Source organism: Anopheles funestus, chromosome 2RL, assembly GCF_943734845.2.
Source record: "Anopheles funestus chromosome 2RL, idAnoFuneDA-416_04, whole genome shotgun sequence".
Taxonomy (NCBI): Eukaryota; Metazoa; Arthropoda; class Insecta; order Diptera; family Culicidae; genus Anopheles; species Anopheles funestus.
Window position 1 is genome coordinate 53,034,554 of NC_064598.1, and position 27,392 is coordinate 53,061,945.

The 27,392-nt window shown below is 42.0% G+C and overlaps 3 protein-coding genes across 3 annotated transcripts; all 3 read left to right on the forward strand.

Annotated features, from left to right (window-relative positions):
* Positions 1-1,546: 1,546 nt before the first annotated feature.
* LOC125760835 (transcription initiation factor IIA subunit 2) lies at positions 1,547-2,372 on the forward strand. Its single transcript, XM_049421358.1, has 3 exons — positions 1,547-1,760; positions 1,850-2,084; positions 2,165-2,372. The coding sequence occupies exons 1-3, from the start codon at positions 1,689-1,691 to the stop codon at positions 2,194-2,196; spliced, it is 339 nt and encodes a 112-aa protein (XP_049277315.1). The 5' UTR covers positions 1,547-1,688; the 3' UTR covers positions 2,197-2,372.
* Positions 2,373-2,608: 236 nt separating this feature from the next.
* LOC125760818 (carbohydrate sulfotransferase 11) lies at positions 2,609-4,439 on the forward strand. Its single transcript, XM_049421339.1, has 4 exons — positions 2,609-2,741; positions 2,850-3,361; positions 3,429-3,686; positions 3,769-4,439. The coding sequence occupies exons 2-4, from the start codon at positions 3,068-3,070 to the stop codon at positions 4,204-4,206; spliced, it is 990 nt and encodes a 329-aa protein (XP_049277296.1). The 5' UTR covers positions 2,609-2,741; positions 2,850-3,067; the 3' UTR covers positions 4,207-4,439.
* Positions 4,440-5,512: 1,073 nt separating this feature from the next.
* Positions 5,513-26,718, forward strand: LOC125760813 (elongation of very long chain fatty acids protein). Its single transcript, XM_049421333.1, has 8 exons — positions 5,513-5,659; positions 17,018-17,090; positions 17,904-18,094; positions 18,322-18,402; positions 18,522-18,684; positions 20,820-20,956; positions 21,308-21,562; positions 23,528-26,718. Exons 2-8 carry the CDS (start codon positions 17,030-17,032, stop codon positions 23,714-23,716), a joined length of 1,077 nt encoding a protein of 358 aa, XP_049277290.1. The 5' UTR covers positions 5,513-5,659; positions 17,018-17,029; the 3' UTR covers positions 23,717-26,718.
* Positions 26,719-27,392: the final 674 nt, after the last annotated feature.

The window sequence follows — 27,392 nt, forward strand, 5'->3', positions numbered from 1 at the left end:
AATCCGGCACGGCAAGACGACCCCGGACAACATTCATTTCAATTAAAAACCGAAAATAACGACCGACAGCAGACACGGTGGGAAAAAAGCGAATTTTCCATTCACTCTCTGTTGGGTCCCTTGGAGAAAAGGAAGAAGAAGAAAAAAAAAGCAATCGAAGGGCCTTCCGGTACCAATATCTCGCCAGCGGAACTGTTGCGGTTGCATTGTTTGGGGAAGGTATTTTTTCGGAAGGAAATCTTTAGCCTCGACTCGATGCCGGCTACCAAAGATTCGTTGCCTTCTGTCAACGTCATTAATTTCATCGAACCGTGTGATCGCTACCCGTTGCCTGAGTGTTCCTTCCCACACCGATGCCCCGCGATTGAGGCGAACCGTAGGCGAAGGATTCTTTTTTTTTGTCCTCCATGGTGTCAACATCCTTCGACCCTTATTTCCTCGCTCGTTTCTTGTTTTCCGGCAACGGGCGAAGTTGACATTTATGGTCCAAAATAAACATGCCCCGTGTGCCCGCGATTGAATCGAAACAAAGGTAAACGAAAAAGCATTTGTAAAGAAACGAAGCATCAGCGAGTGACTTTGGATCTGTTTGCACCCATTCCGAACCGAAAACCGTGGTCGATTCCTGGACACCGCGTCCATCATGGATAAGCGCGGATTCACGAGTTCCGAAATATTTTCGTTTATTTTTAATCACTCCCAACGCACACCAACCAACCGATTGCCTTCCCGCGTGACAAACTTATTTCGCTCGACTGAGATGAGGGGCATTATTCACATACCATTCCGTCTCTGCGGGAAAAAGGTATTCGTTTCGGCGGGGTTTTGAAAATGAACTTCTTCCCACTAATGGACTGGTAGCACTTTCGGTACCCGGCAAAGGCATAAACGGTGCTGGCAAACAATCATTACCATTGCCGCCGTCCTTCTCTTAGTATAGACAGTGCGTGATCAGAAAGCAATAGAAAGGTATCACATTACCATTCGTCGTAGCTTAGCGTACGGTGGTGAGCAGATAATGCAATGGGACTAATGGGTGGAAGAGAGGAGGACGAGTAGTAGTAGTGTTTATGAATTGTTGCCGGTAAATAAAGCTGAACGGAAACTTTAAAGAAGGTATTTCAAACGGTCAATATAATGATTGAGTTTCTAAATAAGAATTTGATTATTTTAAATAATGAAATGTAGATCGCGCTTTATTTCCTGAACTGATAGCCTCTCTAAAACTCAAGAGTTGGGTTAGAAAAAGTTTTTGTTTTAACTTTTATTTACCGATAATAGCATTTTTTTAAATTCAGTATGTTTTATAAATTTTTTTATAGATACTTATTTCGGTTGATCAATTCTTTGTAGCTAAATAAATATTAATATTTCCTCAATACTCCTTTTATAAAAAAATCACCTATTATTGAAAACAACCATCGAAATCAAACCTCATTTTCAGTACAAAAAAAATGATCCTAACGGCTGGTTTAAAATATATTGCCCGTGCAGCAGCACATCGTTCCTAATTTTCTGATGTCAACGCTTGACTAACCCTGACGCCATCTGTCATTTGTAGTGTTTTGATTTTTTCATTCACTCTGCGAAGCTGCTTCATTTTGGAAAACCCCAAACCTACCGAAGGCAAGAAGGATCCCACAATTTTAACGCTGCTAGTGGTAATAACAGTTCTCTAGGAAGCAAACATGTCGTACCAGCTGTATCGGAACACTACACTCGGCAACACCCTGCAGGAGAGCCTGGACGAGCTGATTCAGGTATGATCGTATGGCAAAGTATCATCAAACCATATGGTACACAATATCACCGTCTAACGAGCGGCATTTCGTTACGCTGTTTCTTCCAGTACGGACAAATCACTCCACAACTAGCTGGGCGTGTTTTGGTGCAGTTCGATAAATCCATTAACGCGGCACTGTCGAATCGGGTAAAGTCCCGTGTTACCTTCAAAGCAGCCAAACTCAACACCTACCGTTTCTGTGACAACGTATGGACGCTGATGTTGAACGATGTCGAATTTCGAGAGGTACACGAGTTTGCCCGGGTGGACAAAGTCAAAATCGTTGCTTGTGATGGTAAAAGTAAGTACTCCCGGCAAAAGCAAAATAGTTTCCATTGGGTTATTCATTCTATTCTATACACTTTGTTGCGCTTGTTTCAGATGTCAGCACAGGCGATGAACCAAGCAGATAGTGCAAAACTGTATCCTCCGTTTAATGTTTTACACCTCCATGAATTCTACTGAAAACTTATCAGTGTTTTCACAATTTAGTGTATAAGAGTGCTTTGGTGAGCATTTGAACGAATATTACGCAAATACCATTTACCAATAATTGTAAATCGCTTCAATAAAGCATATTAATTTGGCATTCATTCGTGTATTGTATTTGTAACTAAATTGCGCCTTTTTTAAGAATATTCTTTGGAATGAAAAATAACTTCAAGTCAGTCAATTTGTGTCCCTGAATGTATGAGCGTATGTATTTATTGTGACTAAACATGGATTGCTATTTTAAAATATGAAAAGCGCACGTTGTGAAAAGAAATCAACTTTGGTCAGTAATTCACATTTTTCGACAACAGTTCTTAGCAACAAAAAAATAATCTATTGTCATAACTGTCGTACAATCCAACATGTCAGTCGGGAAAAATTGTTGCCTGACCTCTCGTTTGTATTCTGTTTCAGTGTTGTTTTCCGGTTGTTTAGAAAGTTGGTGTACCGTGTAACTTGAGAACAGGTAATTGTACATAAAGAGATATTTTTGTCGCCAACGAAATATGGTGAATTGTCCTAAAGCAATACAATTTACACTGCTTTCTTGTTCTCCGCTAATGGTATGGCGTAGCTGGAAGATGACATGTTGTTTATGACATTGAAATGTAAACAAATCACCTGAGCAGCAATGTGCGAAGTACCTGCTGAAAGTATGTAGACTGCGTGAAGGCATACATCCGCAACAACAATCCAAACGATACACCGATGACCAAAGGAACTGCATTTGTTTCTATTCGAGTGAAAATATAGCTTCCTTCATATTAATGCAACATTGTAGTGAAATTCAAAATGCGTGTCACGTGGAAAACGGTTATGTTTTTCGTCTTGCTTCTTTCGTATCTGGAAGCTAGTGATTGGCCCACGGAAGAAGCGAGCAATTCTATTCTTACTTCCGGGTACAAAGAGTACGAGTACGAGCTGACACAAGCGCACAATTTATACCGCCAAGATGTTCTCCAAAAGGCGTGCCAGTACAATAATACGGATGATATTATGGAACGGTTGGAACAACTGAGGCAAATTCCCACCGACCATTTGCTAATCGATCGTGACCATAAGTTTCTGTATTGCTACGTTCCAAAGGTACGTCCAATTTCAAAGCAGATTGTTTTTATTGTTCTTTTTAATTTAACTCTTATACATTTTACAGGTCGCTTGCACCAACTGGAAGCGTGTAATGATGATATTGATAAACAAATGGAACGGTACGGATCCATTAGAAATTCCTGCTGATGTGGCACATTCGTCCGGCATGTTTGAAACGTTCCAATCATTGAGCGATAAGGAACAATTGGCTGTGCTATCAGATTATAATCGATTTGTCTTGGTGCGCCACCCGTTCGAAAGACTTTTGTCAGCCTTTCGCAACAAGTTGGAGGGAAACACTAAAAGTGCCAAATACTTCCAGGTAAGGTTATCGGATAAATTCAGAAACGCAGACTGTATGCATTAAACGGTAACATTTTGGCTTTCTTTCTCTCTCTCTACAGGCACGCATTGGAAGAACAATTATTAAATCGTTTCGGCTACATGCTACAAACGAATCACTCACGTATGCGGACGATGTAACGTTTAACGAATTCATACAGTACTTATTAACGCCGGAGTTGAGCAAAAGTGCCAATTTGTCATTCAATGAACACTGGGAACCGATTTCGCATCTCTGCCACCCATGCTTAATCCACTACAATGTCATAGGCAAATATGAAACGTTGACGGATGATTCCTCTCTAGCACTCCATCTTGCCGGAGCAGATAGTTTGAGCTTTCCGATGGTGTACAAATCTTCTAGTACACGGGAACGCTTGATGCACTATTTCAACGACATTCCTTCGGAGACCCTGAGACGGTTGTATTTAGTCTATGAGGAAGATTTTAAAAATTTTGATTATAACTTAGAAGAAATTTTCGGTTACGAACTCGTTTGAGCGAAACGACAGTATCTAGAATTACTTACATGTTGGCTCTCGTATTTTAGTACTAATTTTTCCAAGGGATGCTGGTGTACTTACTGACAAACAAACAGGGATGTAATGGTCGTTACGGTATTAAGGTGGCAGGACAATACATGTGATATTAACATTAAATGTTAGGACTTTGTTGGCAATAATTCAAAATGCAATAAACATTCTTATTGATATTCTTGCAATAATCAACAAAACGCGTATTTTGTTCAATCGATATCCATATATAGCTATGCTAGGCGACGATTCATCACAGTTATAATTAACTTTCTTTTGATGCAGTACTTTATAATACTTTTATAAAACGTTCTAAACGCATTGGATAGATGAGTATCAAATATGGACACAATACCTAGAAGTGAGTCGGGCTTAGTTTATGTATTTATATAAACAAACTAAACCTGCTTTCCTAATGAACGTCTTCACAGATTATCATTAGTACGTTTAGAATAGTGTCTTACATTTAAATCGAAATGTTTTTAAAATATCTAAAAATTTATATGAAATATTACTCCAATGCATAGTGATTCACATTCAGAATTAAATCGCAAACCACGTTTAATTCCGATGCATCCACAAAATTACATTTGGATGGTTTTGATTGTTCCGAAATACATCTAAAAATTTGAATTCAATGTTCGAAATCCGATAGCGATAGCCTTCCCAATTTAAAATCAGCTCAAGTCCAACAGATTTTAATAGTTTTTCTCAATCTATTATTGTATTTTTGTTTGTTGTTTTTAAAAGCATCTAGTAAAACTAAATTGAATGCAATAAAACAAAAATAAAACAAAAAAAATATAAAACCAAAAATGGTTTTCGAATTACAGATTGAGCACCCCTTTATGATGTACAAAAAATTCGATGTGCATGGAATTTGATCACCTTTTTGACAACAGAGGCACTGATCAAATTACGAGCAATACAAATGAAATACAAATTCTTTTATAGGTTTTTCCTATTTTTCTTCTATTTCATCCTTTTACCACTTAACTTCTACATGTATGTTTTCATGTCATACAACATTGATTTATTTTTTTTAATTACACGTTTTTTATTTTTGTATTTTGAATTGTCCCGACGGAAAGCTTACAGTTTTTAGTTTTTCAAGATGTAAATTTTCTACAAAATCTCTTGATTCCATGTGAATTTGTATTGCTAGTTTTTGGAGAAAAAAAAATAAGCATACGAAATGTGTCCGACGTCCACAGCTCATAGTGCCGCCGGCAGTCCTGTCAACATCGAAACAACTGACAGGTGATCAGATTGTTCGGCACTGGTCGGCGAACAAACGGGCAACGACACAGAGCGTATCGCAAGCTCGAACCGTACTGTGTTAGTAGCGCTTGAAAAGTTCGGACGTGTTTTGCTCGCGCTCCTGCCGAAGGATTGATTTGCCGCAGCTCAGCGTAAAATAGTGAGTTTCTGTTTGCTGAAATTAAACAAATTCTGCTGGATATCTTCTGGTTGGTAGGGATGATCGTTGGTCTAGCTTTCCCCGATTCGCTTCTCACTGACCAGCTGCTGTGTGTTTCGTGCGTGCGTGACTTGTGTGATTTTTCCCTTCGAGTGTGTTCGTATTATATCGCTGTGTCCGCCAAATATGTTGATTTTGGATGGTGTGATTTATCGTCGATTGTTAGCATGGTTTCTGCGAAATGTGACCGATCAATTGGCCACTCTTTTGCAGCTTCAGATGTAAGGGTGGTGTGTAGCCGTTGGAACGATAAAGGTTCTTTTATAATAGGCCCATAAAGATCAACAACCTAGTAGCATCAGCAGTGTTTTCCGCCCATAAGTTATAATATTGCGAGCCGTTTTTTTATCCATTGGCGAAAGGATCTGTGTTATTCTATCCGCTGTTTCGCCTATCTTACAACCCGAGCTCACTTCTGTGGTGCAGCATGATCATTCCTCCCCGATTGTATGTATTGTTCTTGCAATGTTCTGTCGATTGCGAAACGCAGCAACCTGATGCAATTAGCGCTCCGCATATCTAGCGTCTGCCATGTGGCGCGATGTTGTACTTTCCCGTTTTGGGAAAGAAAGTTTCACGGTAGTGTTGTTGTACGCGTGGACCCTCGGATGTTGGTGTGTGGTAGTCTCGATTGTTTCTTCTCCGTGCTTTTCTAGGTGGCAATTCACCTAATGCGAATGGTTTGTTTCCTGCAAGCTAATTTTAGCCAGTGGAAGTAGTTTTTCTTCGGGTTAAGAAAACAGTTTGTTGTCGCACCGCTCTCACAATCGTAGCGGGCCGTGCAAGTGAGATGGAGACAGAACGCACTTTCGGCGTTTTTATCTTCTTGCGAATGGGTGTGTATGGTGCCGCAGTTTACAGCGCGCGAGTTCGATACTCGGATTGGCGCTAGCATTCCCAATGCCGTGTTCCGTGGCTAAATTGTCTTCATTGAATCGGGAAATTCTTCGGTTTTGTATTCCAACACCAGCAAACCGGTCAAACGGTGCAACCACAAGTAAGTTTTCTTGTACAGTGTATGGCAGCATGGTGTGCGTATAGTACGCCGCGTAGCGGAATGTTGAAGTAAACCGTTCGTTCGTTGTGCCGGCTGTTGTTTGCCGAATGTTCACAAAAAAAAGAAAAAAGAAAGAAAACGGAATCCGTACGATTCTATTCGAACTGCATGTCACAAAGATGGTTTTTCTTCTGCTGATTGTGAATAGCGACGTGCCGAGTATCTAATGCGTACGTAATGCAAGATAACAGCAAAGGCACATCGGACAAATATCATCCGGAGTTGTGACATCATCTATTTTGACACAGCTGCAAAAGGAGCATGCCGAGCGCGTCAAATTCAGCTGTTATGACGCGCCACCTGTGGTTAGAGTGAGACGGAGGATAAATCTAGATACCATTTGCCCATCATCATATGGCCTACTGTCACAGTTACGCGGTATGGTTTGCATACTTTCTTCACCTGTGCTGTTGTTGCTATACCCAACAACGACTTCAAGTTTGGGGCAACTCTCGAACACTGCAAAGAACGAATCAGCGCTCCTTGTCACCTCGTTCGACCCGTTTTCCCAACATCGTACACCTCGGTCTACAATGTCACAGGATGCAGTTGACGGGCTTTCGAAAACAATCGAACAAACAATCTGCTGGCCCCATTTCATCAACATTCACCTCCCGAGGACATTTTCGTCCTGCATTCGATCGTGGCAAGAGAAGTTTGAAGACTGGAAGACGCTGGTCTCCGCATCACGTACTGCTAAATGGAAAGCAACGTTTAACCGAACGCAAGTACAGTTTCAGCAGGTCATGCATTTATGCCGTGCTTCGTATGGACAGGCCTTCACGGCCGTCATACACGATGCGGAACGCATATTATAGGTGTATCAGCTTCATATTTTTTATAGCTCACGATTGATGGCAGGGAGATAGTAGAGGCTTATCGATAGTAGACCCCAAAAACTCATCACATGCCCATCTACGGTCCAAAAGTAAATCCCAATCCCGTGGGTGCGCGTACCGCACGGAGCGACGGAAGTGAAGGAAAACTTACTGCTTCGCACGGTACTGCAGTGCTGTGTTGAATGGGTCAGTACGAGAGAACTGTGGCTGGAAGAGACCGGTGAAACAGGTGAACATTATCACCCCTGTGAGAATGTATTGGTGTGCGTACCACATACTCTGTCCCACAAAACGCAGTGGGAAATCGACATGTATCGATTTCCAAAACTGTCTACTCCATAAAACACTGTTGAAGCGCGTTTTGTGATTGGCCCCTTACAGCATAAAAAAAAAACAAAAATCAACGGCAAGGAGAGTGAAGCGGGGCGCGGCAACCGTAAGAAAACAGTGTACCACTATGTGTGCGTGTGGTCATTTAACCATCGCCCTCTTCTTTTTATTTTCCGTTGATAAATCGTACGGCTAGTGAGTAATCGAATTATGAATAACCCCTTTCAGCATGCTGATAAGATGAGTACGTAAACGCTATGTTGAGGGTTGGACGGTGAAGACAAGTGCTTAAGCGCAATGTAAATAAAAAAAACACACAGCCACATGATTCACCGCCCGTATGACTGACTTTTCCCGCGGAAAACGCATCGTCAACAGACACCACTACCATTAAGACTCCTCTGATCGAGAAACTTGTTGCACAATTATTTGGCACCATCTGCCACGCCATCCGCGCATCATCTTGCCTGTGTGTGTGGGTGCACATTCAAACGGTGTTCAAACTTGCTGCACGTTAAATCGCAACCAAACGTAAACGGGAACTGCAAAGATCCCAAACGCTGCTTACTCACACACCCGTCCCGAAGTGTCTGTTCAAGGCTGTTGCCTCTTCTTCCAAAGACGCAAAGCTACGATGAATCAACGTCAAGGTAGAGGGAATACTCGCCAGTGTAGACTTTGATCCTAGGCGCGCACGTCACTGTTATCGCGTATCAAAACATGTGCTTCAAACACATATGCGCGATTTTGGTTTTAAGGAAACATCAACAGAATTAGGGTGTGAGGGTAAAGTAAGATTCATTGCTCGCTTTATCTGGCTGGCTGGATGATAAATAAATCCGGAAACAACCGTGTCCATATGATCGATCTATCAATGGGTTTATCGGTGAACGGGTTTACAACACTTTAAACCCCAGTACAATGGCTTTAAACGCCACTGATACATCTTATTTATCTAACCATTTACTATCATCGGCGAAGCTTATCATGTCTATCATAATAGAAGTATAACTTCCCACCAACATATGAACTTACACTTCGGCTGCGGAAACGTTTGATTTTGATTATACAAAAGAAACAAACCACATTCTCTGCATTAATTCAGTCACTAACAACCCTACTAGCCTTCAGCCTTCGTCCACAGTACGGCACCTTCAAAAAACGAAGCCTCTCATCAAGGGCCAACCAACAATCTTCGAAAGGTCAGATCGGAAATATCCACCGGGCACATATTCGACCCAATGCTCCGTCAGATACATGCCCAAGGGGGAATCCACCGCCTGGTGCAAGATTTGTCAATCGACGCTGATAGAGCAATGATGACCCCGATTAGTTTGGTCGGTTGGTTGCAGCGCGCATAAGCAGAAGATGGTATTTTATGGCAAGGAAAAATGTTAAAAAGAAGACTTCTCCCCGCTTCTTTCCTGAATCATATGATGTACGCGCACTAGACAGCACCAGTATGAATGGAAACCATTTCCGAAACAACACCGGCACCGGTGTGTGTGGATCGAGAGGGAAGCTCTATGTTGCTATTGCCACCAGTTGGAATCCTCCACTCGTGGTCTCCACGCGTACAAGGTTGCACCGTGCGAACGAACGTTCGAGAAATTATTTCTCAATGAGGAAATATCAACAAACGCGCACTGCCCCTAACCCATCCGTCGAGTTGGCTAGCGGAGGAAGAGATCCACTTCTATTGCGCCTTACGAGTGGTTGAAGAAGTGCGAGGAACTGACGTCACTTTACCATCCACGACGAGCCTCTCTTATAGTGGCAGAAAGAGAAAATACGTGCAAAAATAATAATCCATGTATGGCTGGACCGGGCGACGACAAATTATCGGCGAGCATGGACTTGCGTGCGTGACACGGCACGGCACGGTAGATTGAACCATCATAACCGGTGGGAAAAGGGTAGAAAAGACAAGTAAGGAACCCAACACCGTCACCCCAGCAAGGGGGTGGGGAAGCCTCCCTGCTTTTTTTGCAGCAGGCGACGGTGGCCGGTTTTCGTGCGGTCTGTGGACAAAATCACACGCAGGCAGTCTGCCTATGTTAGCCTCTTCCTCGAAAACATAAGCACATGAAACGGGGCGACTCGCACTCGGCAAACAAAGTCCAACCAAACAAGGAAGTGTGTGCTTGTGTGTGTCGCAAGGTTCCTACTGTTTCTGCGCCTTTCACGCATTCGACGTCTGTCGTAAGCATTGCCGAAAGAAATACTAAAGAACGCGTAAAGCCTCCATCTCTATTTAAATGCCCCTGAGGTGTGGAAAACGGGGAAAACCATACGTCCAACCTGGGCGTACTGCGCTAATTTTTGTCATTACGAGCAGAAGTGGTACAGAGAAGGTGTACCGGGGTTTGTTTGGAAACCGACCAGGTTAAAACTATGCATGACGAGGTGTAGCGCATGAACGGCAATGGGTTTAAAAATTGCTAGCTTGTTGTGTGAGTGTGTGCTTGTTGCTGCCGTGGCCTTTTTCCGTCAACACCAAGACAATACGACACAAAGAACAGCGAATTTAGCAGAAAACCAGAACTAGTAACTCTCAAATGTAGCTTGGAAGTAAAGCAACGTTAAAAACCATTTTATTAAACTGTTTTTTGCGCTAATACTAGCGGCGATTCAATGTTTGCATAACATTAATAGCAATCATTGAATCTATCAGCAAAACTCAACAATAATTTCTATTTCCTTCCACATCTTTCCAGTTTGAATAACCCACTTTGAATTGAAAGTATTATACTTGGAATTTATCCCATCAACCTTTGCACCTTCGATACGCGCGTGAGGGTGATTCCACTGTCCTGATATCGCCAAAGTATTGTGTCGGCGCCCAGCGACCTGATTATTAGTGTCCGTCGCGGCCTGCCACCCCTATTCGATGCAAACATCTAATTAGCGTTAACCCCGGCGAAGTCGATCGAAGTCATTCAGTCAGTGGTTGCCTTTTGCACACAGCAGTTCGTAGTGGAGAATGTTTTGGTTTTCGATAGCCATGTCCATTTTGAACTGTCTAGCCTGAGAGACCATCATCATCACCCTCATGCCCCATGCACTGATTTGATGCAATTAACAATGAATGAATTTTTAATATCGCTCATGCAGTTTGGCAGCATGCGTGAGAGAGGGTAAGCCGAGCGTAATTTTATGAATAACATTGCACACTCATTTCGCCTCGTAATGGATTATCTTGGTCCGGCGAGATTGCCATGCACGCCCATGAGCATCGAATCGGATCTCGAACATTATCTTACATCATACTGCATTGCTGGCGTGTACATTACATGCAGCATTGGCGAGTAAACGTTTCTCGAAACTACCCCAATACTTTTTCGCTAAACACTCTAGAAGGCTCTCGAGAAGGTTGGCTCAGATTGCAGGTTCTTCCTATACCACCACGCGATCTGACTGCTGCTAGTGCTTGCCGTTGCTTTCCGCTTTTACGGAGGCTGGCACAGTGTCTCGTATGCAACCGATGTGGCAATAACCACTGCTGATCAAAGGTGAGCAGAGAAGCATACGACATATTAGGCAAATGCTAGGAGATACGCAAAATATAGCGGCTCGACTGTCAGTTCATTTGTTAAAAAAAAAGATGTGCTTTCATCCCATTTTCTGTAAGCAACGGTTCCCACCATTTGCTTCTGGGTATCCCATTAGCATTTTTGCCATTCACGCGTGTACGTCGTCGTCACTTAAAACCTCGTTAGTCACGCTTCATTCCAATTTCACTATGGACGATGGAGGGTATCCGTTCCGGAGAAGAAACTCCACCGTGTTACATTGACGTTTGCCAAAGTGACATCACAATCATCATGCGTACCGTTTTCAACAACTCCAACAGTGCGTCTGTTGACTTTCGATTCCAATCAGCAATTTTGGCAGCGTTTGTTTACGCTTTGTACATTGGTTTTGTTGCTGGCAAAAGCGGTACTTTCTAGAGTTGAGGAGCATGATTGTTGTTTGAAGGTTAGCAATTTTTCATTTTTACACGCTGAAACAATAGTTCCATCCTGAGGTAACACAGATATTACTCGCTTGAGCGTTATTGTTTGGTACAAGTTTGAAATAGGGCAATCAATGTGTTAGTAATTACTCCATATTGGTTTATTATCAAATATGTATGTGGACAATACTTTTCGACATTTCCACCTAATGATAAATGAAAAGAAAAGAGTAGTAATACGAGTAAAACTAATTCTCCAGCCCATTTCGGTCAGTCGAGCTGGACACAGCGATGAAATGAATGCCCTTGTTCTTTAAGGTTATATACTAGGGCTGGTACCCGTTGACTTTGAAACCGGCAAAACAAAAATAAAAAAGCCGCACGTTTGAAAGTTCATGATGATCGAAAATACAGAAAAGCAGAAGAGGATGTCACCGTTGCGTGCGGGGGAACGCTGAATATTGATGAACCAAAAAAGAAACCGATCGACACGGCGGTCCTATGATAGTATTGGCTAGTTCTATAACAGTTTTTTTGTAAACCTTACCCCGGATCTATTCATTTGCATTTCAATCTCGCGAGACGAGATATTCTTCCCAAAAAGCCTGTTCAGGCTCATGAAGTGTTTTGATGACTGCCAATTTTAGGTGTGTGTGTGTAGAAACTTATGAATAAGAAACTAGTTTTGGTTTTTTGTTATCTTTTTTTAGCTTAAGCTTATCAGGTTTTTGTACGATCGTCGACCCAGAACATTTGTATTAATGGCCCTGGAGGATGAGGAATAGCACCGATAAACCTGATGATCGCAATAAAATTCAGGTTCCAGGAATGTTCCATCTTCTTTCCTTGTAAAAGATGTAACACAATCGAACATTTGTGTGTTTAGCAATGGATTTATTTTTCTACCAGGTGTTCACAGGTTTATACATTTTATTAGCAAAAGCAATAACACGTGGCATGGCACAAACCACATGTTGGTAAAATTTCGCACAACTTGTTACACCGCGCATACTTATCCTCGTGTCCGAAGTGATAATCAAACAAAGTGCGACGAGAATAAGGCACTGATTATGCGCAAATAGACAGTACAGTGAACATCTCGGTTCGGTTTCAGTGGATATGTTTAATATTAGCTACCAGCACCAAGCCTTTCGTACAAATCCTTAACCTTGACGTAGCTCACCGCTCATCTCGTAACTAAAAACAATATTAGCCTACAGTAGTTGGTACGCATCAGCACCACAACAGTCCGGATCTCGAGGATCGAGAAAGAATAGGATTGTTGCAAGAGACACACCTGATATTTCTTTCCACACTTTGCAAGCAGTGCCTTGGCGTTTTTTTTATTACGCACATCAGCTTAAATCATTGAAACTTAACCTCTGTCGACTATCAACAGCTATCACAACAGAAAAAGTGAAAATTTTGTGAAGTGCCAGCAAAAGCAAAAAAAAATCCGACAAAAGATCACAACCACAAGTCGTTGTGTAAGGCAAACAAGAATAGCATATTGTCCTTCCGATCCAATGACAAACATTGCCGGTCCTAGCCTTCTGCGTGGTAAAAACACTAGATGGACCGTAAAATTAATCAATTAACCGTTCCGGTTTCGTGTTTCTGCATTGATTTATCAAACGATCAAGTTGAAATTGTTGCTATCGATTAATCTCACTCTGCTTTACGAGGCTGCGCTTTGTTACAACAAATGTGAGAGAAATAAATGTGTATTTAAACATGATTGTACATCATCAGCGCCACATGCCCCGTGGCTTATCCGATGATGGTAAGACTGTAATTAGCTCGTTGTGATAAAAGCAGCGTGTTTTTTCTGGTAACACAATTAAACACCGGCGCTGCAAACTGTGCAAAAAATCATAAACTATCGCACAAATTAACTTACACGATGTGAATTGTGCTTTTAACGCTGCTGCACATGAAGATTTGCATCTCTTTTACGAGTTTGCTAAAACATTTTTAATTTTGCCAAATGTAACACCTTGAGAGAACAGGTCGTTAGCCAGATACATAAATTGTCATTTAAAAAAACGGCTTATAAACGAACATGTGCTCGTTTGCGGGTATTATATTTTTGCCAACACAACTTTATGTGATAAAGCACGACCGTCCCTAGAAGCGAAGCGAAACCATCGAGAACGATTTCGAAAACGGACCGGAACGAACACGAAAGATTTCAATGCCCGGTCGAGCGAGTTGTTGATGAGAGATACCCATCAGAAGTGAACCAACGTCCGTCGGCATCGGGTGTGTGTTCCTGCTTACTATTCGAAATTTTCAAGCCGAGGTGAGCAGTCGCTGAAAAATACTACAAACGAAAAAAAAAGCGTCAAGCAAAGTGATCCGCTTGCAAGACCTTTTACTGTAACCTTCAAACATTTGCAGCGTGTTTTCTCTCCACTTTTGCCGGGAAATTAATGCCTACCTTCCGATGACCTTCATTTTCCTTGCAACAATCACTTGCACAACGGCGGTATATATCGTGAAGTGAACCGCAGTGTTTAACCGATTTTTTCTTCTTCTCCCGCTCTTTATGTATGCTTGTCTGTGTGTTTTTTATGCTTATGAGAGGAAGCAAACAAGTGTTATCATCGGTAAAAGTGAATGATCTTGTGAAAGACGTACGATTCGGTGCGAACAGTGAATGAACATCGGAGAGAAACATTCCGCCAAATGAAAGGGAAACTGTCCGGGTCCGGTGTAAATCTTGGGTCAAGTCTCATCTTGGGATTGTGATTTCCTATTCGTGATTGAGGACAGCACACCTGTCTATGAATTTTATAGTCTTCAACCGAACCAAAGCGCTCACTCACAGTGTCTATATTAGAGGGGGTCCCCACCTTTATGGACACTGTTGTCTCTCGCGATTACTTCTCCTCTTGTTTTTTGTTGTTGTGCCGTTTCTTCTGGACCAGTCTCGATGACGCCGCTACCGCTGCCAGAGCCCCACGGAACATGACGATGATGATGATGATGATGACATAACTGTGCGGGTACACGCGCCCTGCTCTTTGGCTGGCGTTGATCGCTGACGCTTTCGCGTATGGTGTGGTTCGTTTTCCTTTTGCAGGTTCGCTTGCTTAAGCAACTCGCGCGCTGGTGAATGGGATGGATGTATGTGTGCGTAGCGGTTTTCTTGGCGTGGAAACTCGGCGCGCCGATCGGTACTCGGTCACCAATGGAAAGTGAAAGAATTCCCACACACCACTGTATGGCGGTATCTCGCACTCTTACGGATGCGATTTGTATTTGCAGATCTGTGTGGTTGTGCGATGGCGTGTGTCTTCGCAGACCCCTTTCGGCCAGCGTGATTATTAGGTTGCGCGCGTCTCGTGACTGGGTCGTGTGCAAGATTTCAACCCCGCAACTGACCGGTTTCCCTCGGCTGTCTCACTTCGACGTGGCTCTTCACGTGCGTTTAGCCCAGCTGCTGCCCCAAAAAAAGGCCATCTCAAGAAGATGAAGAAGATGAAGTCAAGACACGATAATGAAAAGAAGGCAAAAGTAGTAAAGCATAATCACGAGCACACTTGCCACCCAAATTGAACCTACTGGGCAGCAGCAGCAGCTTGGAAGTGTGCAATGTGCCGGTTACGGTGCAAAATCGAACCGTCTCGAAGGAATCTGTGTGCAACATCGAGAAATAGCAGTGCACTGCACTTACTCGTTCGTCGTGCTTGCCGTTTTGTTTATTGCAGACACATTTCGCCATTCACCTTTTTTTCTCACTTGGTGACTACCGATATTGTGGCGAAAAAGTCCGGCTGATTGAAACGCAAAAAAGGAGAACTTGGGTAGTGTTGTCTCTGCTTGGCTGCGGTATTACATCTTACCAGAGAGTGTAATGTACACGCATACCAAAGCAGTGGGCCCTGGGACACCGATTATTACAGTGTCCAACCGTGTCCGGTGGGACAACCGCTTCTTCAAGGTTACCTGGGCGACTAGACAAAAGCCAATCCGGCAACAAGGGGCATCCTTGTTTTCCTCCAACGTGCGACGAGGGGTTTTTTTTTTGTTCGCTTCGATGCCTCGAGCGGACGGGGACCTACCGTATGATATTCCTGTTTTTCTTCGCTTCGCCTGCAGGCCTACTGAGCCACATAGCGAGTGTGCGAGGAATTCCAAAGTCTACCAGCTCTCTTGTCACAGCCGTGGGACGGCTGGGTAACGGTACGTTTTTGGTTTCCACTATCGTTCGTATTACATAATTACTACAAGTTGCGCATGTTGTTATTTTGCGTGGCGGACAACAAAACGACCATCTTCTTCGCTAGAGGAAAGGGAAAACAATGCGTGCGATCATCACAGCGGCGATTGAGGAGTAACTGTCAGGATAGACCGCTTTCGATAGGTATTGTACGTGACACATCGTACATGATGCTGTCCTATCCACAATCGAGAGAAATCACGCAATTTTGAACGAAATAATCAGTCCAATGATGAGTGGACAGTGTTAACAAAAAGGTGTAAATCAAACATGCCACCTGTTACTAATATCGCTTCCTACCGAAATCATCCTGTAACCTACCAAGAACTGCATATCAATACACGCGATTAGGCAAATCAAACTGCACCAAAAAACACCACACACATAATTAATTGGGTATCGATAAGCTTCCATTCTTGCGTGCTCCGCTAATGTTGCGTTTGGTTTACATTTGGTGCCGCGCATTTCCTCATCAAAAATCATTTTCAATCATGCTATTTTCCTCCAGCACTAGTGCGAAGACACGGCTTTGGTTCGGCACCATTCGATCAGCGATCTTGGCCTAATTTTCGCTTTCGTTAGCTTATCATTGGTGAGCTGTCTGCGTGCGTTTTGTCGCATATCTTACTTTGTGATTTCTTTTTTTCTCGCTCACTCGCTTTGTTTTTGAACACGACAGTAGATCGAGTAGCGATCATCATCGTTTCGTGAAGATTAATTTCCCTCTCCGCCGTACTGTAATGCAACGTTTTCGGTTGTGTGCGTGTGCATATTTAATTGATGTATTCGTGTGCTTCTTTCGTTTGGCACAAAAAGATAACAATTCAATGCCTGCATGTCTAAACATTAACTTAACCTTTTTTTCGCTTCTGTTTCCTATCTCTTCCAACAGATTCACCCCAAAATGGCACAGATTTTAACCAACATATATGACTGGTATAGAGACCTCATGGACAACCAGAGCGGTAAGTGTAGAAACGAACTTGAAAAAGAAAATGGCCACATTGGTAGAATGAAGCCAAAAGTAAGTCGCTAACCTTCGAAAAGGAGTATTGACTTCCACAACACCTTGTTGTTATTGACAAGTGCGTTGTAAACTAATTAGCGTTACTAATATTAACTACCAACCGCTAGTGAAATGGTAAATTTACTCGCCTCTATACTTTGTAATCCGCGCGCCAATCGCGCGATGTCACCGACGGTGCCCATCTGTTTGACGCGTGACCCGCGTGTCACATCAATTGGCTTCGGAGCACACCGAATCAATTACCGATCGAAAGTAAGCCACCTTCCGACACCCGACCGCGATCAGTAGCCTGTTGGCGGCAGTCGTTTGGTTTTAACATTCCATTCCATTCCATCCCATGGTGGGTGCTGTTCGGGTGGTGTGATTATGCATTCCGTTTGACGTTCCAGTGGCAATGTGTTGTGCAGTTTTAAACCTAACCTCAGCCTATTGCCGTACACCTCAACTGTACGCTTGCGTTGTACAGATGCATTATTTTCAAACGCCAGCCCGTAACGACAACAATGACAACTATGGCAGTGAAAAGCGTTCGGCCGGTGCCGGCGGATAAGGGTATGCCTAAACATTTGGGTCGTCCGTCGTCGCAACCTTAATGAGGTCGATTGATTTATGTGACGGCTTGCTGTGTGCGGCCCGTCAATACAGACAATACCAGACAAAGTGCACTGTGTGTTCCGTCAAATGTTGTGTTAAACGGTTCACTTTCTCCAAATCGTAATCGTTCTTCTTTCTTCTTGTTTCATATTTGCAGATCCTCGGGTCGCTGATTGGCCAATGATGTCTTCGCCCTTTCCCACTCTAGGCCTTTGCATATTTTATGCGTATTTTAGCAAATCGCTAGCACCAAAGCTGATGGAAAAGCGAAAACCAATGGATCTTAGGAATACTCTAGTAATTTATAATCTCTTCCAAACCATCTTCAGCACATGGATATTCTACGAGGTAAGTAATACTATATGTACTGTAACCAGTTACCCATGATTGTTATTTTATCGTGATCTTGTTTTTTAATTGATCGTGCGATCAATTGTTCATAAGAGGATTGTCATTATCGCAATCACGATTATGCAATGGATACACGCAGATGAGCAACGCATGTATTAGCGTCTAATTTAAAATTCATTCTCATGATTTCCTTTTTCAAAACAAAATCGTTACGACCACAACAGTACCTTCAAAGTGGATGGGGTGGACGCTACAGCTTTAGATGCCAGCCTGTCGACTATTCGGACAATCCACTCGCTCTACGGGTAAGAATCATTTTTAAATTCCTTATTATTTTTTTCGTATACAAAAATTTATGGTAAATTAGCCGCTTGATGCACCGTTTAATGTATCCTATGCCTTTTACATATATCCTTTTACTTAGATGGCCCGAACCTGCTGGTGGTACTATGTCTCGAAATTCACCGAGTTCTTCGACACGCTGTTCTTCATCCTGCGGAAGAAGACTCAGCACGTCTCGACACTGCACGTCATCCACCACGGCTGCATGCCGTTCTCTGTGTGGATGGGCATGAAGTTCGCCCCCGGTAAGTAAAAACCGGGTTCTGTGCCAAAACACCAACCACTTAGCTACAACTAAAAATGGGTCAATATGGAAAGGGTTGCGCAATCCACTTAGTCGTTTCAATTCCCCCCCCCACAAAACCTTGTCGCTTCGAGTGATACATGAAGCGACAAAAAATCTCTTCTCCAAAAAAAGGAAGATCAGCTTGAAGCTTTTTTTTCGCTCTCTTACCAACTTTCGCCATTTTACGCGAATAAAACGAATCGTTGGTTTTTTGTCTGTTCGAACTATTCGAGCCCCTTTCGCATTTATCAGTCCCCCCATGTGCTATTATTTTTATGGCTTGTTATTATTATTTACACTCTTTCATTACGTATTGGGGTGTCCGGATCTCCGGCGAGCATTCGGATCTTCATTTCACCACCTCGTGTTGGCGCTAGACAGTAGCGACAACGGGAAAGTTGTGTGGTTACTATTTTTACGTCAAACAGTTCCCAGGTGCTCCCCTTGCATCCAGCATTGCGCACTTACGGCGGCCTTGCTCGGTGGCGCACCGGTTTTCCGTGCCGCCAAAAAACCGGTTTGTCCGACCCCCGGACAAGCAATGCTTTTCGATGAATGATCGACATTCCGGGATGATGTGTCGTTCCGGCGCAGGGGTAGGATGTGTTACAACTTGGTTGGTTTTGTGCACCACGACACGTTTCGTTTACATTCGCGAAACAAGAAATAGTGTCACAATACTTTCCCACTGCAGGAAGGTGGTGTTTGTGTGAGCTTGCGTACAACTTTCCATTGCCGGAAGTTGCCAAACCGACATTTAATAGGTGACAAACTTTAGTTGCGAAAATGTGAGTGCGAAGTCGCATTCGTACAACATTGTTTTCCTGTTTGACTACTGTATTTGCTCTGTTTATATACGGCCTCAGAGTACGATTAGAATTCAGTGTCGGTTAATTCCTACGCAACTGTCTGAAAGCGTTTGTTCGTCATACAAGCAGGTTGTATCGTATGATCGCAAAAATGCGAGTAAAATCGAGATCAATCGAAAGTCGAACAGCAGCCAACTGAAAGTAAATGGCACTCCTGTTGTAATTGATCACACGTTTCGTACCCTCGGCGCACCGGTTTCTGTACGAATCTGTCTGCGTGTGCGTATAATGAAAGATGTTGTAACTGACGCACTTGCTTGCTTCGGGGTTACTTGCGAGGGAAGCATCTTGGCGAGTATGAAATTCGTTCAAGTCGATCATGGGCTGCACGATGATGGAAAACTACCAGAAGCCACCCTGTTCAATATGTAAAACGATCCAGCAGAGAAGTAATAATTGTTCCATCATCTCCCTTCAATACGAACCATTCGAATGTGGTGGTGAAGAATTGGAAATTTGATAATGAAAAAGTGTTAAAGCGACACAACAATCACTTAATCTGATAGTAGTAAATAATCTCTTCATTATTGAAAAATATCAATTTGATAATTCGTTTAAAATAAGCAATCAACTACACGCGATCTCATGCAAAATCGTGCATAACATGTTCCTAAGCACGCAACATTTAGATGATATAAGTAATCGTTCCACTTGAATAACAACTACTACAACAGAATCGTTGCTGAAGAATCGTAAATCTTTTTTGTATTTTTTATTTTGGTTTGTGCTTTACAAATTCCAAGCTATTGACATTTTATCGAATTTACTATAAATCGAACTTACACAAAACAATGCAAGATCATGAGAGAGTGCCAAAATTTTACCAAATATCGAATTATAGCTATGAAGAAGATATACTGTGCAATAAAATGAAACGTAACATAAATTGCTCCAACTGTCCTGACACACATTTTTCGTAACTATTCAGTGTACTCTATTGCTTCAAGATTGTTTACATTTATTTCAACTGGGTTTTCCCTGATGATCGTGATTTAGAAACGCGTTGTTAGCAATCGAGAATTGTCCTATTGCGTCATGGATAAGCCAAACAAAGGCTACTTGCTTTACAAAAGTATTTGTCCTATTCGTACATATAAATTGATGCTTTCGAGGGTTTTTGGGAAATTGTAATTACAACGTAACTTCTATGACGCACCCAATTCTAACCAAATCAACCAACTCATGATCAAGTTTTCGTTCTGTTTTATTTTATTTTTCTCTACAGGTGGTCACAGCACATTCTTTGCAATGCTGAACTCGTTCGTACACATTGTGATGTACTTCTACTATATGGTAGCGGCTCTCGGACCACAGTACCAAAAGTATATCTGGTGGAAAAAGTATCTCACTGCATTCCAGATGGTAAGTGATAGCAATAATAGTAACCTACTCGCCTGGGGTCGATGAATTCTTCTGTGTGTGTGCGTGTACAGCGCACTGCTAGGGGCCGCCCTTAGTGAAGGGCGCATCGTATAAGGACTCTGGTTTGTGATGCGTGTATACCTTCGGTTTCGTATACTTCCGCAATTCACTTTTGGTATTGACCGGAACCGGCGTACCAACGTCACTGGCCACCGCTGGCCAAGATGAGCGAAGGCTAACTGGATCTAGATTTCTTACTGCGATGCGCAGTAAGATCTTGGCACGGTCCCATATCCGTCTGTCCGAAATGAGCGATCATTTTCACACAATTTCGTTTTTTTTAATTCGCAGGCCCAATTCGTCGCCATCTTCACGCACCAGTTCCAGCTGCTGTTCACCGAATGCGACTATCCGAAGGGTTTCATGGTGTGGATTGGACTGCACGGTGTCATGTTCCTGTTCCTGTTCTCCGATTTCTACAAGCAGGCATATAACAAGCGGATCGGGCGCGCCAAAAGGGAAGCGGAAGCACTGTTGGCTAAGTCACACGCCAACGGAAAGCTACACAACGGCGATGTCGTCAATAACAACCAGGGTGCTTGCATGGTATGTAGCGCGGCACTCATGTATTTCCAACTTCATGAACTCAAGTGTACTAGGAGAGGAGAAAAAAATGTTGTAAAAATGTCATGCTTTCGTCACAGTTTTCGCTGAACAAGGAGAAACTCGTTTTTTTGTTTTATTCCCCGCTTTGGCCCCCTAGGCGATAATCGCACAAATGCGCTAACATAATTCTTTTTTCCATCCGCCAATCTTGTGGTGCGTGTGGTGATCAGCAATTGCTAAGAGTTTATCACAAATTGACGTCAAAATGATGATCAATTGTCGACAATGACTAGTGCTTATTTGCTATGTGCGATTATTTGTACTGAGTATTGGTAATTCAATCAAGTTCAACAGGTTTTTTTCCTCTTGTCGACGGTTACGGCGTACTTGCGCAGCTTTTCTTGTGCATTTAGCGTCCGGTCCGTTGTTCTTGTTGTCTCAGTTTCCTCCCGGAAAGAAGCGGGTTATTGACAAAAAAAATCTCTTGAAGGTTATCTGAAGAAGAAACAGAACATTCACCATCGATCATCGATGGTTCGATGGTTGCTGATTGCTAGGGTATGGTCTAATGATGTAGAAGAAAAGCGCTTAACTAACACCCCTGGTGGTGTTGTTATTACCTTTCAATGGAGACGGCACCTGACCGGAAGGTCATAAAAGTACACCGATCAAGGACAAGACGTCGGGATGGCAAGAACAAAAATCACGTGCTCTTGACAAACTTCCATTGAGAAAACGAGTGGTCTAAGCATTGTAGCAACCTCCATCCGTCCTAATGTGCCAACCAAGTGTGAATAGCGTTTTGATTATTTGTCTTGAATGTAAGTACGCGCACTGGTGGACTCTTTTTTTTGCATCCCTCGAATGATTCTCTTTTTTCCGCGAAGGATCATACAGGAAAGCAATCCGTATGGTCGTTACGGTCGAAGTGGATGTTGAACAATTTATTTATTTGACCGTTGCAAACACGCATCTAATGATCCTCCGAAGTGTACCGACGGGTTTCGTTTTTCCCTTGACCCCACCGGTTTGGAGGATTTTTCCTCTGTTGCCTTGAAATTGACGTGAATTGCTCGTTATTTATCCACTTCCTCCAAGAAGAATCATGCTGCGGTAATTGCGGTCCCATCCAGTGTGTATTAGCACTTCTCAAAAAGATCCACAAAGGTGAAACGCTGGGTGAGGGTGAGAGTGCAAATTTTCGCACCTGGTGGTGGGTAGGTGTAAGCAAACTCAAACGCTAGAAACGACATGGCTCAATGGTCAGATTTACGTAACATCCGTTCTCGTGACGCACCGCGCAGGAGACACTCCTTTCTGTATTTGATTATAAAAAATATTTTTTTTTGTGATCCGGTAGTGCTGATGCGATCAGAAGATTTTCTTTTGTTAATATTGTTAGGCTAATGACCACTTTGCTGGTGATTGATTGCAATCATTTGTAGCGCGTTAAAGGTCTGCGTAAAATTTTGTTTATCAGTTGGATGAATTTATCAGTGTATGTTTGTTTTTTTTTTTTTGCAATGAGCTCATAATACACGAGAATATTTTTATGAAATAAGATAAAAAGGTACGATCACTTCAACGTAAGTTTGCATTCTGTAGAAATAACAAAAAATCGAATAATTATTGTTTAATTAATTCTTTATCTGATTTAATATTAAATCAGCAATGAATGTGATGCGCAAAACGGTGTTATTGATGCGCAAAAAACAATGAAGCGGTGCACAAATGTTTGCCAATCAATTAAACATCCACTGGGAAGCGGATTTGAAGAAAAAAACGCCCCTCCATTGTAAGCTGAGAAAACAACCATTATTCAGACTAACAGACTCTACTTTTAATATTGTATGGCAAAAAATACTTCGCGTATTAAAGTTATATTAATTCCTTCTGTATCATTTAGTTAATATTGCCCTTTGCTGATGTACATATGTCGCCCTTTTTCTTTCTCCATCTTTGCAGCCCGTCCTGAACGATGATGATGAACTGCACCAGCGAAAGGTTACCGGGAATGGGATATATTTAAATGGTGGTGCCAAAACAGCGAATTCCTACAGCAATGGCAATTCGAACGGTTTTGTCGAATCGATCCAGCAGTCGAACGGTGGCATCGGCGAGAACGGTGGGGCACGGGTTCGGAAAATCCAATAACGCTAACAACAACTAGAATTAATAATCATTGGTGGTTAGCATCATCGTCATCATCATCTTTCTAATTCGTCACCAATCACCACACCGAAACCCCATGTCAACCGTGTCCTTTAAGCTTTCTGCGCAGAGGCACACGAAGCTCTAGGAAGGAAGCAGACAACCGCGCCGGGTCGAGGAAGTTGTTTATTTTTAGTACGCTTTTGTCTAAAGATGAATGCAGTATTTTGCCGCCTTCGGTGACGGGAATCCCTAATGTCATCCTCCGTTTAGTCGTTGCGCTGCACAAATATCATCTTTGCTCCTGTTGACGTACATCGCCGTACGTCTTTTTCAAAACACCGGCGTCACAAACGGTGCTTTGGAACAAATAACAACCGGAGCACAACTGAAGCAAACTCGAAAAGTACTCAAACCCACACGCGACGGTATATGTGGATGCGGGTTGGTGCTGGTTGATGGTGTGGCTGGCGAACACACACGTTATATCTCGCCAGACGAGCTCCGGTTTCTAACGGAATCGGGTTAAAAACAAAACATCAAACACACAGACGCGTAGCACGATAGGATGCTGCATTAAGGATAATGTATTTTTTGGAATTTTTTACACTGTACGAAGTAAACTAGAGCAGATGTATAAAAGGCACGCTAATGAAGGTGTTGACTGTGTGTGCATCAATTACGGTGCATCTATCTTCCGAACAGTCCATGATGATCGAACGACGATGCACTGGAATGCGGCACACATTAACCCTTCGAGGAAACGATAAACAGTACGATCAAGTTGATAGTTGATAGTGGGTGGTGTTAGATTGTTTTTTTTTCATTTACGTTTGTTTTTTTTTGTTTATTTGTTTTAAAAGTCATGTTGTACAGAATGAAAAAGATTAGCGAAAGAGACACGTGTTACAGAAGGCGTAGGAATTGCAATATTTGTAGTAAAACAATCGTTGCGTTACTGTAAATCAAAAACAAAATGATATAAAACAATGCAACCGCAAAAAGAGGGAACACAAGAACAAAACGGCTAATTTGCGAATGATCGGTATTGAAGTAAACCGATTCTATATACATTTTGCGCGTAAAACAAGCACAGCATGGAAACATTTATTCAAACCGGCAAGGGAAAACCGTGCGTGAATAATGCCAAGTAACTGAGAGAAAAAAAGAAACTATCGATGTATGTGATTGTATGTGGACTGTTTCCATCATACGCGGTTTGTGTACAGCAGCAATTCGGTTTTTAGTGAATAAGGAAAATCGAAAGCATATGGTGGTGGTAGTACAGGAGAGAAACAAAACAAACAAAACAAAATACAACATTCTGCCGATGTTCTGTTATCGGGGACGTCGGTGTAGAATATCATAGTAAGAAGCTGTGTAAGTGGTAAAAAAAGAAACAAATGAAGAAAAGTCTAAAACAAAGAAAATGACCTGTTTGTTTTCATGCAATATTTTGTTTGGCAACAACCCATCTTAAAATGCAGACATTTTGTTTGTTTTGTTGTTGGTAGCGAAAAATGTTTATGGTAAAACGTGTAAAGGGATTTAGCTTTGTTTTTTGTTTTATTTGCATTAAACATTAAGAACAAGTAGGTTTACGCCACAAAACCGTAATGTCTTAAAGTGTATTGCTCAAATGTAGGATTTAGTTTCCATTCTGTTCTTTAGGTCGTGAATTATGCATGTCCCATCGCATAAAAGATCACCCCTGCGTGTGTGCATTGGGTGGCAGACTTAGTTGTCTCTTTTTGATTGTTGATTGCTCCTTCGATATCATCTTTGTATCTTTGAGAAATAAGTGAAATATGTAGTAAATGTTCAGCGTATCGTTGTTTGTTACGATTCCATTTAGGTTGCGTACCGCTAACTGCAGAATGTATTTGTGTTGCCTTTATAATAACAAAAGAAACAATTTTTGGATCCTTCCTAGTCTCCCCGGCATTATCCATTGTTTAGTTACCTGGCATATTGGCAGACAGTGTAGCTTGGAAATAGTTACTGATAGTAAAACAACTGTAATACACAAACAAACACACACAAAATTATTTACACGACGCCATACGCTTCATGCGATCGCAAATGAGCTGTAAAGTAATTATTGGCAAGCGGGTATTTGAATACTGTCTGTGAAATCTGTGTTTTTTTTAATTCGCTGGGCATGGCCAGAAAAGTGAGAGCGAGAAACTGATACCAAGACGAGTTTGTTGTTAGTTTTTAAAAACTTTCTACGTGATAGCTTTTCATGCTGACTAGGGCTCTAAGTGCAGTTGATCGTTAGCTTTTGACGAGCGTAACAGAACATACATAGTAACTTAAGATACGTTATGATGTGCGTCGCGTACTCGTGGAAAGTCAACAGCGGCCATGCGTTTCGGGCCGCAGCTATAATACCAAGAGGCAGAAAGAAGAACTGTTCACCATCTTTTAAAAACATGTGTTTATTATCCTTCTTCATCGTCGTTGTCCATTGTTAGTGCGTAAGGGATAATGTACTCGTAGTCATAGTTCTATATTGTTTTCATACATTGTTTACCGGTTAACGTTTTTTTCTTGTTTTCTTGCTGGGTTTTGTATTTACTCGAACATTTGCTTTAAAAAAACCAAAACAGGAAGTGTTTTCAACCGGTTTGTCTCGTTTAGTTTTACCAAAAGCACAAGAGAGAAGGTATGACAATCGTCGCTTCATTGTTAGCATTTGACAGTGTTAGTAGCTCGGATTCGATACAAAATTCGGCGTGGTGGTGTGATGCTGAACCGTTCATTCCCACCACCAATCGATCGCGTTATGGCAAAACAAAAACAGAAACTGTACTGATGTTGTAAAGCAAATGTTAAAAACTGTTATATTCAAACAGGAAAAGAAACCAACAAGAGAACAAAACTAAAGCAGAGAAATCATGTATAGAAGTAAGGCAGAACAAAACGCGTATAGTAAAAGAAAGCAGCAACAAAAAAAAACTATTGGGATGGAGAAATAAAAAAACTATTAATTTAATTACAAACATCTTTGTTGTGTTTTTTGTTTTCCTCTTTTTCGTTTAACTGGTCGATGATATCTGACTTTATTTAAATCTTTTTGAGATTGGCATGGTTTTTTTTTATAGGATATTCCGTCTGTTGCGCATTTTCGTTTCCTTTATTGTATTTCCCAGAATCCGACTAGCGTTCGTTTACCATAACCGGTAAGGTATGTCAAAGTTGCGTTCAGTTTGGTCACTAAAATTCTAGAATATACCGTATATACTCGCCAATAGTATACTCGTTCCTAATCTATGTCTGTGAATTCTAGTGCTTCTGGTTTGTACTGTCTTGAGCATTTTACTATTTACGATTTCTGTTCCACTTGGTGACTTGAGGTATTTAAGACGTCCGTAAATGGTTCGTCTCTATTACTTGTTGACCCCTGTTTCTACTGATGAGTTGTTTTGCAACATTGCACAGATCCGATCCTCAACATTTGGATGTACTTTCGTAGAGTATTTTGTATTTCGATAAATTAAACAGAACCGTTTATGACTCTTAAAGTCACTCAACATAAAGTCGCACGAAAATTCTTACCAAAAACTGGGATCTTGTGTATCTAAGTAAAATGTGATAACCTATCCTCTTGCTGATCGCTGATCTCTTTAGTGGTTTAATTGACTAAACTTATTTTTCAAGTTGATTTTCTAACTTC